This window comes from Primulina tabacum, chromosome 2, assembly GCF_025594145.1.
Source record: "Primulina tabacum isolate GXHZ01 chromosome 2, ASM2559414v2, whole genome shotgun sequence".
NCBI lineage: Eukaryota > Viridiplantae > Streptophyta > Magnoliopsida > Lamiales > Gesneriaceae > Primulina > Primulina tabacum.
The window spans coordinates 51,922,288-51,938,022 of NC_134551.1; the positions used below are offsets into that span (position 1 = coordinate 51,922,288).

The 15,735-nt window shown below is 34.9% G+C and overlaps 2 protein-coding genes and 1 pseudogene across 3 annotated transcripts; 1 reads left to right on the forward strand and 2 right to left on the reverse strand.

Annotated features, from left to right (window-relative positions):
* Nucleotides 1-1,712: 1,712 nt before the first annotated feature.
* On the forward strand, nucleotides 1,713-2,804 carry LOC142537849 (uncharacterized; annotated as a pseudogene).
* On the reverse strand, nucleotides 2,514-6,792 carry LOC142536810 (DEAD-box ATP-dependent RNA helicase 53, mitochondrial-like). The gene is made up of 8 exons (XM_075642160.1): nucleotides 6,316-6,792; nucleotides 5,717-5,844; nucleotides 5,198-5,609; nucleotides 4,960-5,058; nucleotides 4,590-4,814; nucleotides 3,838-3,999; nucleotides 3,175-3,671; nucleotides 2,514-2,900 (listed from the first exon to the last, which is right to left on the reverse strand). The coding sequence occupies exons 1-7, from the start codon at nucleotides 6,667-6,669 to the stop codon at nucleotides 3,180-3,182; spliced, it is 1,872 nt and encodes a 623-aa protein (XP_075498275.1). The 5' UTR covers nucleotides 6,670-6,792; the 3' UTR covers nucleotides 2,514-2,900; nucleotides 3,175-3,179.
* Nucleotides 6,793-9,628: 2,836 nt separating this feature from the next.
* On the reverse strand, nucleotides 9,629-13,621 carry LOC142536811 (reticulon-like protein B8). 2 transcript variants are annotated; one of them, XM_075642161.1, is made up of 6 exons: nucleotides 13,391-13,621; nucleotides 11,327-11,516; nucleotides 11,068-11,248; nucleotides 10,663-10,804; nucleotides 10,292-10,361; nucleotides 9,629-9,986 (listed from the first exon to the last, which is right to left on the reverse strand). In XM_075642161.1, the coding sequence occupies exons 2-6, from the start codon at nucleotides 11,508-11,510 to the stop codon at nucleotides 9,817-9,819; spliced, it is 747 nt and encodes a 248-aa protein (XP_075498276.1). In that variant the 5' UTR covers nucleotides 11,511-11,516; nucleotides 13,391-13,621; the 3' UTR covers nucleotides 9,629-9,816. The 2 variants fall into 2 exon arrangements, with proteins under 2 accessions (XP_075498276.1, XP_075498278.1); XM_075642163.1 differs by having other exon boundaries at nucleotides 13,306-13,596.
* Between the last annotated feature and the right edge of the window lie 2,114 nt (nucleotides 13,622-15,735).

Below are 15,735 nucleotides of genomic sequence, written 5' to 3' on the forward strand. Positions count from 1 at the left end.
ATAAACTCATACTATTTAAAAAAAATCAGTACAAAATAAATAAAATTACATTGAGAAAATTGTATTTTAATTTAAAGAATCATGATCTACTGCATATATCAATGGTAGTGAATGAGGGTTGGAAAATCTTGATTAGATATGTTATCCATTTTTAGGACTGAGTGAGAGGATGGAATTGGTGTCGGAAGTTGTTCATATAAATGTGCATTCAATCTTGATTTTGTTTGTTAGAGATTTATTATGACAATAATTTGTAATCTAAGGCTTTCATGAGGTAATTATATATAAGTACAATTGCTTAGGTTTTTATTACAATTCCATTGTATGTTTTCAAGGGGGGGAAAATATGGCAGGGCATTTGAGATTTTGCCAAATGATCCAAACCCTAATTCAAATGCTCCACAATATTTTTTTGCCAAGTTAACTATTGGTTACACAAATTAGCCCATGTTTGAATATGCATGCCACCAACGGCCAGGCAAGTAAATATTAGTTAGCAATATGAATATTTTTTTTCTGGAAAAAACGAACAAAGTGGTAGTTTGTGAAAAAAGTGAAACCTTTTTTTGTGAATGTTGTGATTTTAAAGATACATGGTCAAAATGACTGTTTTTTCCTCTTATTTGTCTTTTTATTATGAATGATATAAAGTACTATTGCACATTTTTTTGGCTTAGTTCTAAAGATGTGTATGCTCTAAAGTTCTCCATATTACAAGGAAAATGCTAAATATGTGGAAGGTTTAGAATCTATTAGGTAGTTTTGTTTGTTTGACATTTAAGCTTTATCGATCCATTCTCCAAGGATTAAAACGGGATGAAGTCAAAGTAACAAAAAAAGCGTATCGGAAAAAATGAAAGATTGTGCAAGAGACTTTTTAAGCAGTGAACTTATATGAAGATATAATTATAGAAATATTATCAGATTCGGATGTATGTGTTAATCATGGTATTTCCTTACAAGAGATCCAAGTTTCATTACTAAACATCGTACACCTTTCTCTTCTAAAGAAGGTGATGATTTACTTGTCTTTAAACTTGACAATATTACAAATGAAAAGGTCATCTCATTATTAAGAAATGATGGAGGTAAGACTTTCGCTGATCGAGAATTTTCTCCATTTTTAACGGACACATTCAGTCATGTTAGATTGAGTTTTCGGGTTCGAGTCAGATCGAGTTGGACCCGATAGCTGATCCGAAAAAAATTATCGGGTTGAGTTGGGTTCGGGTCAACCCGAATTAACCCGAAAATTTTAAATTTTTTTTAAAAATATAATTAATAAATATTGCTCATATTTTTATATATTGTATGTCTAAAAAATATTTATTGTATATTTATATCATAAATTTTCATAATTTAATATTTATTTTGAACATTTTTTATTTTTTAAATAATTGTTTATTTGATTTAGTAAATATATTTTATTTTTCTACAATTAGACTTTTAAATTTAAATCATATATATGAGGGAGATTTTGTTATTATGTGTTTAAATTAAAATATTTTTTTTGAATTTTATTTAATTTTCTTTTAAAAAAAATTCAAAATCGGGTTGATTTGGGTTCAAGTTCGAGTTGAGAGTTTTCGGGTTGAACAATTTTTGAATATTACTATTGTTCAACCCAACCCACCCGAATTGACACCCTTATTCGCATCACAAGTATCACGTCATTCTGACGCCAAAATATATGGTGGTGATCTTATTTTGTGTGTACGACGAGTCGCCTCATTAATCAAGTTGAGATATACTCTTCAAAGACAAATTCAAGGAAGAAACATGGCAATAATATCCCAGCAAACATTATGTACTATAACACATGGAGTATGGTTTACAAGAACCAAATCTTTTGTTGGTGGGCTCCAGATAGCAGTACTGAAGTGAGACTTTCATTCAATATGAGCCAGGAAATCTTTGAAACGACGCCTTTGCCATCAGGGATTGAAGCCTTGGGAGGAGAAGGCAGGATTACAAGAGCAATTTTCCCCCTAAAAGAATCAATTGCTTTGATTGTGTATCCTATTGGACAACTTAACAGGTGTCGCAAGTTCTTGGACTAAGGTGTCAAGTATTGGCCCTCTTCCAAGAATTCATAGACCATTAGGATTTTGGAATAACGGGGAATGGATCCTGGAAAGTAGCGGTGGTGGGTTGGTTCATTATAATCCTAGCAACAAAGAAATCACGAATCTTGGAATTTATGGGAAAAGAAATAGATTGGAGGTTATCGTTCATCTATTTCCAGTCAACCAAGTTCATCCAGATTTGTAATTTGATGTCCTTCCCTTTTATTTGTTTTAATTTAATTATAGAAGGGGGTATTTGTTCTTCCTCGCAGTTTCATACGTCTACTTTTCTACTGTCTTCTTTATAATCTTCAAGGGTGACAACCAACGCAAATGAAAACAAATTTAAATCTTATAGCATAGCAAATGTTCATATCCTGCTTCTGTATATTATCCCGTATAAAGTGAAATGACATGATAAAAATCAGTGCAAACGAATGCACAACAAAAACCACAGCAAAACACATACTTAACTGGAATAATAACCATTAGATACGTCGTCCTACAAGAATCACACACCCTTCGTATATATTCTGAAGCATTGGCTACTTTTGTTTCCTGATGTCAATTCCAAGCTTGACGGACACTAGTGGGTATATATGATTAAAAACAAGAACAAAAACAGAACCTCGGAGGTTATTATCAAATTACATTCAAGGACCTTACACCACTGCAATTGGACCAACTTTCTTCGATTAACAAGATTATGAACAGTAGGATCAAAGACGGTTGGATGACCAGTTAGAGACTCAGAGCCATAGCAAGACTCTTGGACTCCAGCCCACAAAAGCAACCTTTAGTCTTTACTAGTCGTATGGAGTATGCCCTGTCACACTGAAATTCCATGAACACAAGGCCATCTCATTAGAAACAATAACAAGAACACAGAAAAATAAACCACAGTGACAATTCAAACCAATTAATATAACCACATCCAAAATTACCAAAAAATGACTAAATAATAATCAGAGTGATAAATTGTATATTGTAGAAATTTAAAGTGTAAAAAAAACTCAGAGTTAAAAGTGAATGAAGCTGACACAAGCTTTCTCAAGGCAAGCCTGGAAAATCTTGTGAGCCGTATGATGTGTAGATTTTTAAAACATACCTGCTTCAAAAGAATCTCCTCCCTGTATTCCGCTTACCATCATTATTTTCATCAGAAAAACCACCAACACGGCTTGAACGATTCTGCCCAGATCGTGAACTGCCAAATCCACTGGAACGATCTGATCCAAAATCCTCAAAACCATTTGAGCGACTAGAACCACCAAAGTTTCCAAAACCACTACGATCTGAGCCTCCTAGGTCTCCAAAAGCATTTGAACGGCCAGACCCAAAACTGCCGAAATTGCCAGAGCGGCCAGAACCCTGTCCACCAAATCCCCCACCAGATCCATATCCTCCCGACCGTCCTGAACCAAATCCCCCACTACGACCACCACCAGAACCACTGTTACCACCAAAACGGCCACCGCCAGAATTGCCAAAACCGCCAGAATCGCGTCGAGCGCCTCCCGTATTTCCAATATTACCAAAACGACCACCACGATCCATACCACCATACATGTCCAAGGCTCCAGCATCAACAGCTATTTTTGGAAGCTACACGGGCAAATTTTAAAGAATTTAGTCATGTGATCAAAACCAACATGCAAGCAATTAATAACTAGACTTCTTCGACAGATCTGAAAGTTTGGGTGTTAGATACCACATATGAGACATGTCTCTTATAGTTGTAATTATACATATAACATAATTGACAACTTACCTCGACAAACCGGCATCCAACTTCACGTTCGATACCCTTAACTTCCCTGTATTGGTGTGTAGAATAGATGAGAATTGCACTACCCTTCTTCCCAGCACGACCTGTTCTCCCAGACCGATGAACAAAAATCTCTGAAGAGCTTGGAAGTTCAAAATGTATCACCTGGCCAGAATAAACCATCCATTTTAACCCCGGTTCTAGGAACAAAGAAAGGAAAGAACAAGAGTTCCAACAAAGGCAACATTAAAATTGCATCCCCGTTGAGCTCCCTCTACTAGAGGTATAACAATTACTGTGCTTTGGATGATGATTTAAATTACAGAATTCATCACAAACATGAGATACCACATATGATGAAGATAAAAGACTCAGTTGATTAACTGCCAAAAGAGTGACAAAACTGTAGTAATTCTAACACTTGAACACTAATGATAATTCCTGACATAAATCGCGGTGCTTACATCTTAATATTAAAGAATGGCATCACATGTTCCATGAATTGACTTAGTAAAAAAGAAAACCATGCCAAAGTTTTCTTTTCAATCATTAAAAACAAGCATATCTTATCAGAACACCACAACTGCAACTGAAATCCAATTGAGCTCATTTATAACTGCGGATTTGAAAGTTAAAATTTAGACGGCATAAAATGGAAACTAATGCACTTCATCCATTTTCTCTGTGTAATAACCTATGATTACAAATAAAATGCACCATAAACAAGCACATGCGAGAACAGAAAGAAGAATCACCAGATCAACATTCGGTACATCAAGGCCACGGGCAGCGACATCAGTAGCCACTAAAGTATTAAAACGTCCTTCTCGAAAAGCAGATAAAGTTCTTTCCCTTTGGTTCTGTGAAATATCACCATGCAATGCTTCACACTTAAAGTTTCTTTGCATAGCATATGCCAATTGATCAGCATCACGCTTAGTTTGTGTGAAAACAATGCATTTGCCTCCCTTTGCATGTTCCTGGTATAACATCAAATATAAAAAAGTTTGACTTCAGATGATAATTGCCTCTTAATAAATTAAAATTAAACGCCAAAGTAAATGCAGCTGCCAGAACAAATATCAAGTCAATCATGGTCCGTCGATTGAAGATCTATATTCATACCGTTATCAAAGGTCCAATTATAGCTGGTTTCTCACGCATGTCGGCCGTAATTGCATATAAGGAAATCCCATCTGCTAATTTCTGGTCAGATTCTCCCACCTGCAGAACATATTTCAATCAATAAGTTCCAGTGAAGATAAAAGAAAAAGAAGCTGGAAGTAATCCAAATAGTAGCTGTAAAACTTGCTCAAAGCAATCAAAAAATATTCAATGCAACAGAACGGAGTCTTCATCTCACAAGATCAATGGTAACCGGGTTTTTCAAAAACTTCTGCGTAAGTCTCAATATCCAATTTGGCATTGTGGCTGAAAACATCAAGGTTTGATGCTTCTGCGTAATATATCCCAAGATAACCTCAACGTCATCAGCGAATCCCACATTAAGCATTTGATCAGCTTCATCAAGGACGACAAACTGCACCTCCGACAAATTTAAAGCACCGCGCTTAATCAAATCAATGACACGTCCAGGAGTGCCGACAATCACATCAACACCACGGTCGAGAGTACTCATTTGGCGAGAAATTGGAACACCCCCATAGACGCATAGAGTATCTAATTTTGGCGCAGTCTCGGAAAACTCTTTGTCCACTTGACGAGCAAGTTCTCTGGTAGGAGCCAATACAAGTGCCAAAGGATTCCGACCCTGTCTGAAGAACAATAAGCATAAACAGAACATTTAGCTTATAACAATTAATGATTCTAAATCAATTAACACACACTGAAACATTCAAAATTTTAATCTCATATAACCGACCCATGCTTCTCATTGTATCGAATTATCTTATCGATTATGGGAATTCCGAAAGCTAGAGTCTTCCCAGTTCCGGTCCTTGCTCGGCCAATCATGTCGCGCCCCTGCATAGCTGGTTCCAAAACAGCCCTCTACAATTGTCAAAGAATAAAAAAATATCATTTGATTCACAAGTTGAAAAGAGCAACCACTTTAAGAGATGACATACAAAAGAAAGAACAACCCAAAAGAAAAATGTAGCTTGTAAAATACATCGTCCACTAGGACCTAGGTGTTTTTCCACTCAAATACTAATCCCTTCTTTTCACTTCCAATTTATGAATCCAAACACATTAACAATTTAGTTCATACTTCATTACCACAAAAGTTCAAGAAAACAAAAAAAAAAGGATAAAAACAGACTACATTTCAGCTCAAACTAGTGGGTAAGATCGATTGCTTCCTAGCAGCCCCTGCTGTCCGTTATCATCAAAGCTGTATTCTTTTTTATCCGCTTCGTTTTTAGGGGCACCCTAGGCCTAAAGGTCCGGAAGAGCAAGATTTAGTGCCAAATGGTGGAAAAATTATCGAATTTCATCCCTTCTTGAAGCTACTGAGTATACCTGAATGGGGAAAAGCCTATTAATACCCTTCGCAGCCAAGGCCGAGACAATCTCCTGCGATATCCCGAGCTTGGAAATCTCAAGCCCATCATCAACGGGCCCGTCATCGGATAAGTCAGCGACGGCATACTCCGCCCACAAAGCCCGGCCAGAATGAAACCCCCTGAGGGTCGACTGGAAAAACGACGAAGACTTAGGAAGAGCTCTAGTAGAGGGAATTTGCGGAGAAATGAGGGCATTTGACGAAGAAGGGGGTGGTGGCTTCTCCGGAAAGATATGGCTGAGAGCGGTGAGAGCCAACCTCTTCGATGAAGTAGAAGATGAGGATCTCCTGAGCAAGAGGAGGCCACCCATTTCGTAAGATTTCTTGAATTTATTCAAGCTCTGGTGAGGGAGATGTAAATGTAGCGAATAAACCCTAGACAGGCTTTTGCTAGGGTTTATTGAGGACCACTGATTAGTAATAATGACAAGGAGTGGACCGAACGAGGAATACTTCTACCGCATCGTTTTGTTACTGCAATATATATTTTGTTAGATAATTTCATAATATTTTTTTCGTAAATTGAGGTAAATATGTTTATATTTATAATAAAAAATAATATTTTTAATATAAAAATTATTTTTTATTATTTTTAAATAAAAGATATATCTCACAAATTTGACCAAAAAATCACATCACATGAATTTTGTGTTTTAATAAATAAATTATACATTGTTTTGATTTTTAACTGTTGTTCCTCAAAAAACTACTTATTTTTTGTTTCTTGAGTAAAAAGTTAACTGATTATTTTGACTTTTCATTGTTCCTCAAAAACCACTATTCTTTGATTTTGAGTAAACAGTTACATTGGGGTGTATTGAATTCAGAGTTTTGATGATTTTAATGACTTTATCAAATGATAGACTTTTATGGATTTAATATATTTTTATTGACTTTTACAGAATCTTACAGATTTATGTGAATTCATGAAAACCTTTTTGCAAGATTTGTATAGATTTTTGTGAATTTTTTTTATAAAATTTAAAAAATTTATACTTAATTATAACATATTATTTTTTATTAATTTTTGTAAACCAATAATTAATTAATATACATAACATATTCAGTTTGAAATAGTTTTTCAATATTTATATTAATAAATGAATTTACTTATTTAAAAGTAAAATCATTTAATCCTTACATGTGTATATATGTGGGTTTGTATGCATGCTTGTAGATTTTTTAAAATACACCAATTGGTTAATCTGTAACTTTATTTTTAAATTGATAATATATATGTGAAAGAATATTTGTGTGATATAATTTTGTATAAAAATATCATAGCTTACATATTAATTGAAATGAAAATGGTAAAAAGAATTTAAAAAATCATGGTTATTGCGAGGCTATTCAATTATTAAGAATTAAGCGATATTTTTTGGATCATCTTTTATTATTATTGCATACTTCATTAATTTGTATAAATCACAAATTAAAAATCACAAAATCAATTATGGAATTCATAATTTCCTATGATATTTTTTAAAAAATTATTAAATAAACAATCAGCCAAAAAATGAAAAAATTTTAAAAAAAAGATGAAAATATATATAGAGATACACTTCCAAAATTTGAGAGAGTGATAGGATAGATGAGAGAAGAGAAGATAAGAAAAGAGATGATGTGAAGCGTCAGAGGTAAAAATAAATAGCTTGTGTATGAGTTAGAAGTTTTAAAAATCAATCCAAATCTTTGGGTTGAAACAAATACAATTTTTGACAATTTATAGTTGTACATTAGGCTTTAATGTTTGTATGTTGATGAATTCCATGAAGTTATTAAAAGTATATTAAAATTTGAATACCTATAGACTTTGATAGAGTTTTTAAAAATCAATGTTGAATACCACTTGACTTTTTAAAAGTCTATGAAAGTCTATTTTGAATACCACTAGACTTCTATAGAGTATGTAAAAGTTTAAATTGAATATCTACAGACTTTTAAGTCTACAAAAGTCATTAAAAGTCAATAAATCTCCTACATTGAATACACCCCCTATAATTTATTTGTCACGACATATAAACATGCTTAATGAGCTTGTTCGGCCAAAAATCGTATTAAAATCGATCCATTAAACACGAAATTGATTTGGCGTTCAAAACCGCCCCTAATCCATTCACTGAATAGATCATGGTGGTTTTTAACTTATGAACAATTAGAATTAAAAAAAAATAAAAACATTCGTTAGGCTAAGGTACATACCCTATTAATTTTTTTTAAAAGGGCTCGGAACCAGTCCATTCACTACCGGTTCGGGTGGTGAATTGGATTGATTTCAAGATACATACCTTAAAACAAAACTTATTTGGAACTGATTTTGGATCGGTTTTTACCGATTCCAGGAATGACATGCATACAATTACAAAACTTTTAAAACATATTTTTGCTGTATGTGTTTGATTGATTTTGTTGTTCGCATGCTCACACATACATCTTGTGAGATTTAAGAGACAATGGCATCGGGCTCATTTCAAATGAAGCTCGTTATAGTTTGTATATTTAACATATCTATCAACTTCATACTTTTTACAATATTCACACAATTAATAAAAGTCAGTGTATGTAATATTTCATGGATATATTGTTTTTGTGCTTGTAAAATGTTATTTTAGCATTCTTATAATTTGTAAATTAATTTTAAATGTTTTTATTTTATGGACGTGTTGTTTCTTTTTCCTGTGAATTGTTATTTTAGTATGCTTCTGTTATTTTAAATTGCAAATAGTTTGTTAATGATATGGGCCAATTGACCTTATTGGATATAATTTTCTAGTTTAAATATTTAAAAATATAAGTGGTACCAACTAAAGCTACGTTTGATAAGAACGACAGGCTGCCCGCCGTTGTCGAAGTGGATGGACAATTTTGTAAATTTCATCAAAAGGTTCTTAATTATCTCATTCTTAACAATCATACCAAACATAATATTATTTTATCATTATATATTATATTTCTACTTCAATCATTTTTTTTATAATTTCTCTTAATAATTTCGTAATTTTATTATTCAACCAAACGTAGCCTAACAAACAAAATCGTAATTTCCTATCATTGTTGTACTTGTATCTTCCCTACTTTGAGAAATGAACTTTTTTATGCTGATAAAAATAAGTCATCTATATATTTGAAAAGGTTTTTAGTGGTTGTGAACTCTGCAATAAGTCAATAACAGCTATACTAGCATCCAAAATTCAGGAAAGGGGACAAACCGGGATGAGAATTTTTTTAAAAATATCATAATTTTACTTAAGATTGAATATTGACAAGATCTTCTGGGTTCTTGTTCGTTTTCAGATGCAAACAAGCTTCAGGTTTCAGCACAGAAGCTGAAAAAAGGAGGGACATAAAGTAAACTGCATAGCTTCCAACCACATATCAAGTTAAACTCCATATCACAATAACAGTTTGCTTCATTTGAAAAAGAAGTCGAATTTTCGACATGCATGCTTCTCCAAGTTCTACTCAAACTTCTTTCCCCTGAACTTGCCTGTAGGGATTCGGCTGAGGACATGAGTATCCAGCTTTCGGTAATTATGCTGAAATTGATCCAGGACATTGCTGACGAAGCTGTCGACTTCATTTTCGTACCTTTCGTACAGTACAGGCAATGTGTGGGCAGCAACAAAACCTTTGGAATCAAGACAAATTCCAAATCCATGATACATGAGATTAGCGAAGCAGAGAATGAATAAATACAGCTTTCTTTATTCCAATACTCAATATCTAATTCTTGCTGAAAACATTTCTTAAACGTCATCCTCATAAAATATTCATCCTCACAATTTAACAACAAAACAGGAATGGAGAACTCAAATTTACTGGAGAACTGAACACAAACTAAGAATTCCACGGAATTGTCAAAGTGCACACAAGTAACTCAATACCGTGACTATAATTAATATCTTTGTTATAGCATATAGTGTGATCCCTCACCGATATAGATCACAGTCAGTAAGTTGCACCAGCTTCCAATAATAGCAACAGCCAACAAGCTCAACACAACCTGCAAGTAGTATTCAGGATATCAACTAATCTCACAGACAATGATCACTAGGAAGAGCAGAACCAGTAATTCAGAGGTCATTGGATCTCTGATTCTATTAATCCATATGAAATGTTTTTGGTTTGTTTAATTTTAATTATATTATTAAAGAGTAGAGAGAAACAATTACATGAAGAGGTAAACAGCCGAAGGGCTAAAACTATTATTATTAATTTTCTTCAGATGTTCGATGCAACAGACAAAAGCAAAGTATGACAAAGCAAAAGACAGTAAAAAACTAGCCTGCAGGTGAGATTTATACCACTAAAAATTGCTTCATATTTCCTCCACAGGCAACATCCTGCAAGAAATTCAAGCCACGATTCACCTCACCTCCAACCAACTTGCCAATGTTAATGAAAACCTGCTCAGGCAGAACAAGACGAGGAACTTCGGAAGGAGATCTGCCATCAGCGTTATGACAATTAGAGAAATTCTGCATATTGTCCTCGCTGAGAGCAATGGAAAAGTGATAGGTAAAGGGTGGTCGCTTATCGGCCCCCTTTGATTTTTCTAAGATTTATATATTTCATGTGTTATGCAGATAAATTATGAAGTCACTCCTCCCCCTGCCCCATATTTTTTGAGTTTAAGTTTTGCTCCATCTCAACTTTCTGGGACATGCAGCAGAAGGATAGCAGCATATAAGTTTATATTGTAGCGTTACCTGTTTAATATGCCTGATGCAGTTTTCCACACAAACTGAGCAACAATGCCAATGACAATCGCGAGGCTTAAAAGAGTAAGAAAATTGTAATTCAACCATTCAAAAAGCACCCAAACAATTGTAGCACCAGCCAAACAACTAACTGAGATTGTCTTGTCCCTCCACAAAAGCACGTCCGCGGCTGTACAACAAAATTATAAAAGCTACGCAATAATGTTGGCTCGACTGATTAAATGATAAAAATGTAAAGACATCCTACATTTTCCGCCTCCTAGAAGATGGTGAACTGGCTTTTGACGCCCAAACAGTCTATTGAACTCTGATGACACGGAGTTTAATTTTTTGTCCTCAGAAAACGAGGCTTTTTTTTGCTTGGGAAGATTGTCGGAAATTGTTTCCATGATGTTTTCCATAAGACACTCGGCTGTAATTCCCTCAGGCATCTTCTCCTAATGTAAAACATGACAAGAAGACAATAGTTCATATCGAAACTCAATGTTCTATCTAAATGGCATATGTATCTTAACTTTTGTTTTTACAAGAACAAATGAGATAATGACATAAAGATAAAGTCAAAATTGGACGAGTTATAGATTTAGGTTATTAATTCTCTAAAAAAATGAACATTAGCCTTGTGATCAGCGGATTACACAGTTCGTAGCTTCAGTACCCTCTATAAGAACTATCACTGGGATATTGACCAACTAACTTGTTACAACACATCTGGTCTAGTACAGATTACAGATAAATCACGGTGGTAACTTGAAAATCAAATTATTCAATAACAATTAAAATCGAAATTATTTGAAAGACATGCTTATTTGCAATCCAGAAAACTTATTTAATAAAAAATATATCTTCTGGCTCACATAAGATTGCAAGGTTCATATCCTGATAAAAGTACTTTTTGTATCGATAAAAGTTATTTGTGAAGGATATTTTTTTGAATTGACATATCTTAGTAAATTTAAACCTTAGTAGCAGGCGATGATGGATATACAGCTTGATCTACACACAAAAATCCAACATATAAACATGATCGTAACATCAAGAAGCAAGGCTCAAATTATTCAGCTTTCCAACTTCATATGATCAATTCCTTTAACAAAATCAAGCATGATATTTAAACATGAATTTAAATAAAAGATGATGACTGAACAAATATATAAGCCTTCAGCACCGATTTAACTTAACCTTAACTTCACGGTAATTATAATTTACAGGCATGAACCAAATCTATTGAACACATCCCTTAAAAACTCAGAACACAGTGGGCATGGATCATGGCAGAACCAGGATTTTTTAGAGGGAAATTAAAGGTCAAAAGTTGAAAATTTTTAATAGAGTGGTCCCGTCCTAGCTCACCCCAATCTGAAACTGCCGAATTGAATAAATAATATCAGAAAGCAAAAGAAATTCCACGAACTAGCTGTTTGAAAATCAAACACATGGTGTTCATTTACATATCGTTTCTCTTTCTTTTGCACTAACCCATCAGACTGCATCGTGCCTTGGCGAAGAGATTTCAAATCAATAAAATTTTGAAAGCATACAAATCAAAGCTAAAGTTAAAAATCAAAATTCAAGGGTGCCCAAATATACTTTATAAATATACTTTATAAATATACTTTATACAAGGATAACATTAGTGCAGTAAAGCTAGAACCACTGTATTTCGATAGGCAAATCATCGCTGGCTGTCCAAAGCTATATAGAAGCTAAGATGCTTAAACGAAGCAATTTCTGTACAGCTGCATTACATTGCACTACAGTGATTACTGAAGACAACAGATTATATAGGTACCAAAATATTACATGTAAAAACAACAATTGAAAATAAAAAATGATTTTAAACGAAAGGGCAAGAAATATAAACTACACAAACCACTTAATTAAAAATGTAAAACAATTATTTCTTATGCTTCGCATCGGTGACTAAACAGTAAAATGTAGCATTTGCAAGCAACCCGGAACAAAAGTTACATGCGACAGCATAGAGTAAAACCGTGAAAAGGAAAAACCACACAAACTCAAATTACCATTACGGAAAAAATACCCCATCTAACAGATATTACTCAAGGCAGCGAAAAGAAACCCATTGTTGGCAGTTCAGTGCTTAGAAACAGGAAACACAGACGAACCCAGAAGCAAAAACACCTTTTAATGCAACCAAAAATCAGCAAGAACTACAAATACATCAAGAAAATGGTAAAAAGAACTTCAAAAGCGCAACTTTACCTATCTCGCTAATGCCCACTGTGAAAATTGAAGAGTTAAATAGAAAGAACTATCCAGATTCGTTGAGATAAAAGGAGATTTATACCAAAAAGATCACAACTTGCTTTGGAGAAAGTCAGATTCCTTATATTCTTCAGAATCACTGTGCCAAATTCGCTCAAGAACTGAATCAGTGGCAAGATACTTGGTAACAAGTAACCACCACTCGTTCACGCACCCGGGCCCCCGTCCTCTGTCCTCGTATAAATCTACATAATTTTGCATTTAATTTAATTAATGTATAATTTCTCAAACAAATGATGCCAAGCTAAAACAAAAAATAGACCACGACTCCACTGTGTTACACCAAACTTCTTGCATAAAGTAGATTTTTAAAAAGGTTATAAAATTTTGTGGGTGATGTTTCCCAATTACTGTAAACCAAAAAAAGAAAAGAAAATATTTTTGCGTAAAGAAAGGTTAACCCATTTCATAATTTTGGGTTTTGCCCGTATGGATGGGGCATGTGTTGAGCATTATATACACACATATATTGGACATGCTGAGCAAGCACTAACAAGTACAGTCGACAGATATTTTCCAAATTATGGTTTTTTAAATTTTTTTTCCCAAAATTTTTAAAAGTAATCACATGAATTTTGTAGAAAGGAATAAAACATATGTCGACATGGTTTGATGAGAATTGTGAATTTTTTTTACATAATCTCGTGTTCGTCACAAGTTTTATAATAATCGAAATTAAAAATAGCGATTATCAGTTGTTCTCAGCTAAACCGACATAGTTTCTCCAGGATGCTTAGGTCTCTACTCACATACACCACGAGAAATTTTTTGGGAATCACTCATCCAAAATTACCCAAGTCACCCATCACAAACTTGTCATCATAAGTCAATCATGTTTAACTTTTGGAGTTTTAAGTTACGAGCTCCCGAAAATAAGATACATTTTGTTGATACGAGTAATATATATTATATATTTTAAGTTTCCATCAAATGTACATTTATATACATGCACAATCTTGTAGTCACTCTCATTCTGATGTGGGATTAATTCATTCATGTTTTCTCACTTAGAAGTCCGCAAGAAGTCGTTTTTTGTGTGTGTAACCTCTTCGATCTGGCGATTACTATTCACCCTCTTCGCCCCTCGGGTGTCACATGTCCACTAGCTAGTTCATCACCGGATCACGTCGTACTAGGAGAGGTCAACTTAGATATAATTCTGTAACGTCCACATTCGACGACTATTACCATTATATCAACACGAGTCTTTCTAACATGCTTATGTTCTCACTCATACGTACCCTGATACGAGCCTTTGGTGGCCACGGGAGGATGGTCTATTGACGATATTGATCATTGTTGCATATTGCTATTGTGCATAGCTCTCTTCGGTGTAAAGTAGGTGGGTCAAGGACCCATGAAAGTAAAAAAACTTTTAATGATATATTTTTTATTTTTGGATACACATTATAATGTTTTATCGATATTCATATAATTTTCATAATATGCATGGTTTTTATTCACTGGACATTAGCTCATGCTGCTTGATAATGCTAAAATCGGTGATGCTAACTGGCAAGTCAGATCCTTGCTTGGAGACCTCGGATCAGGTCTTGGAATGCTAGCCGGGAGGTAGGCACGTCCCTCGGAGAGCTCGGATTGGACTCTCGAAATCTAGCAAAACGAGCAAGAACGTTAGAAGGGGGCCGGAAGGTTGTTCCGGCGTAGCCCCTCCGACGCTCAAGTCAGAGAATAGAAAATTTGAGAGAATAATATGTGTGCTGAGAGAATGTGAATATATGAATGAATAAACAATGAACGAAATCTGGTATTTATAGGAGAATGGTAGAGTCCTGATTTGGTAGGTTTTGGATCCTCGGAATCTTGAAAGATTTGATAATATCTTGAGCCAGATTTGATTAGATCTTGTGTCAGATTTGATTAGATCTTGTGTCAGATTTGATTAGATCTTTAATGGGCTTTGATTTCTGTGGGCTACGCGCTACTGCATGAGTAAGGGCTTTCTCCGGCATGACCCCGCCTGAAGTTTGGGCCCATATGGGAGCTCGGCCGAGATGTTTTCAATCACACCCATACCATGATCTCGGAGGTTGGCTCGGCTTCAGTGTGAGAGGTCGGCACCGGAGCTCGGCCTGGGAGGTCGGCACCGGAGCTCGGCCTGGGAGGTCGGCTGACCTTTCTGATTGATGGGACTGCTGATATAGGAGGTCGGCTTGATGACCTCCCAGATGACCTCCCGTGCTTCTACGAAAGCCGGGTCTTCAACTACGTGGGCTACCGAGAGCGGGCCGAGCCCATCCTCAATCCGAGGGATATCACTGCTCATGCATCGTAGGCAAGCATGCGAAATATGAGGTTTGGACTGGCTAAGCAGGGTGATGTGCTCTTATTGGTTTTGAGGAAGAA

Coding starts and splice junctions, on each gene's coding strand:
- LOC142536811 (XM_075642161.1), bottom strand. CDS start 11,510: ATGCCTGAGGGAATTACAGCCGAGTGTCTTATGGAAAACATCATGGAA. Junction 11,249..11,326: donor TCTTCTAGGAGGCGGAAAAT/GTAGGATGTCTT, acceptor TTTGTTGTACAG/CCGCGGACGTGCTTTTGTGG. Junction 10,805..11,067: donor GCATCAGGCATATTAAACAG/GTAACGCTACAA, acceptor CGCTGATGGCAG/ATCTCCTTCCGAAGTTCCTC.
- LOC142536810 (XM_075642160.1), bottom strand. CDS start 6,669: ATGGGTGGCCTCCTCTTGCTCAGGAGATCCTCATCTTCTACTTCATCG. Junction 5,059..5,197: donor ACCCGGTTACCATTGATCTT/GTGAGATGAAGA, acceptor TATGTTCTGCAG/GTGGGAGAATCTGACCAGAA. Junction 4,815..4,959: donor TAATTGGACCTTTGATAACG/GTATGAATATAG, acceptor ATGTTATACCAG/GAACATGCAAAGGGAGGCAA.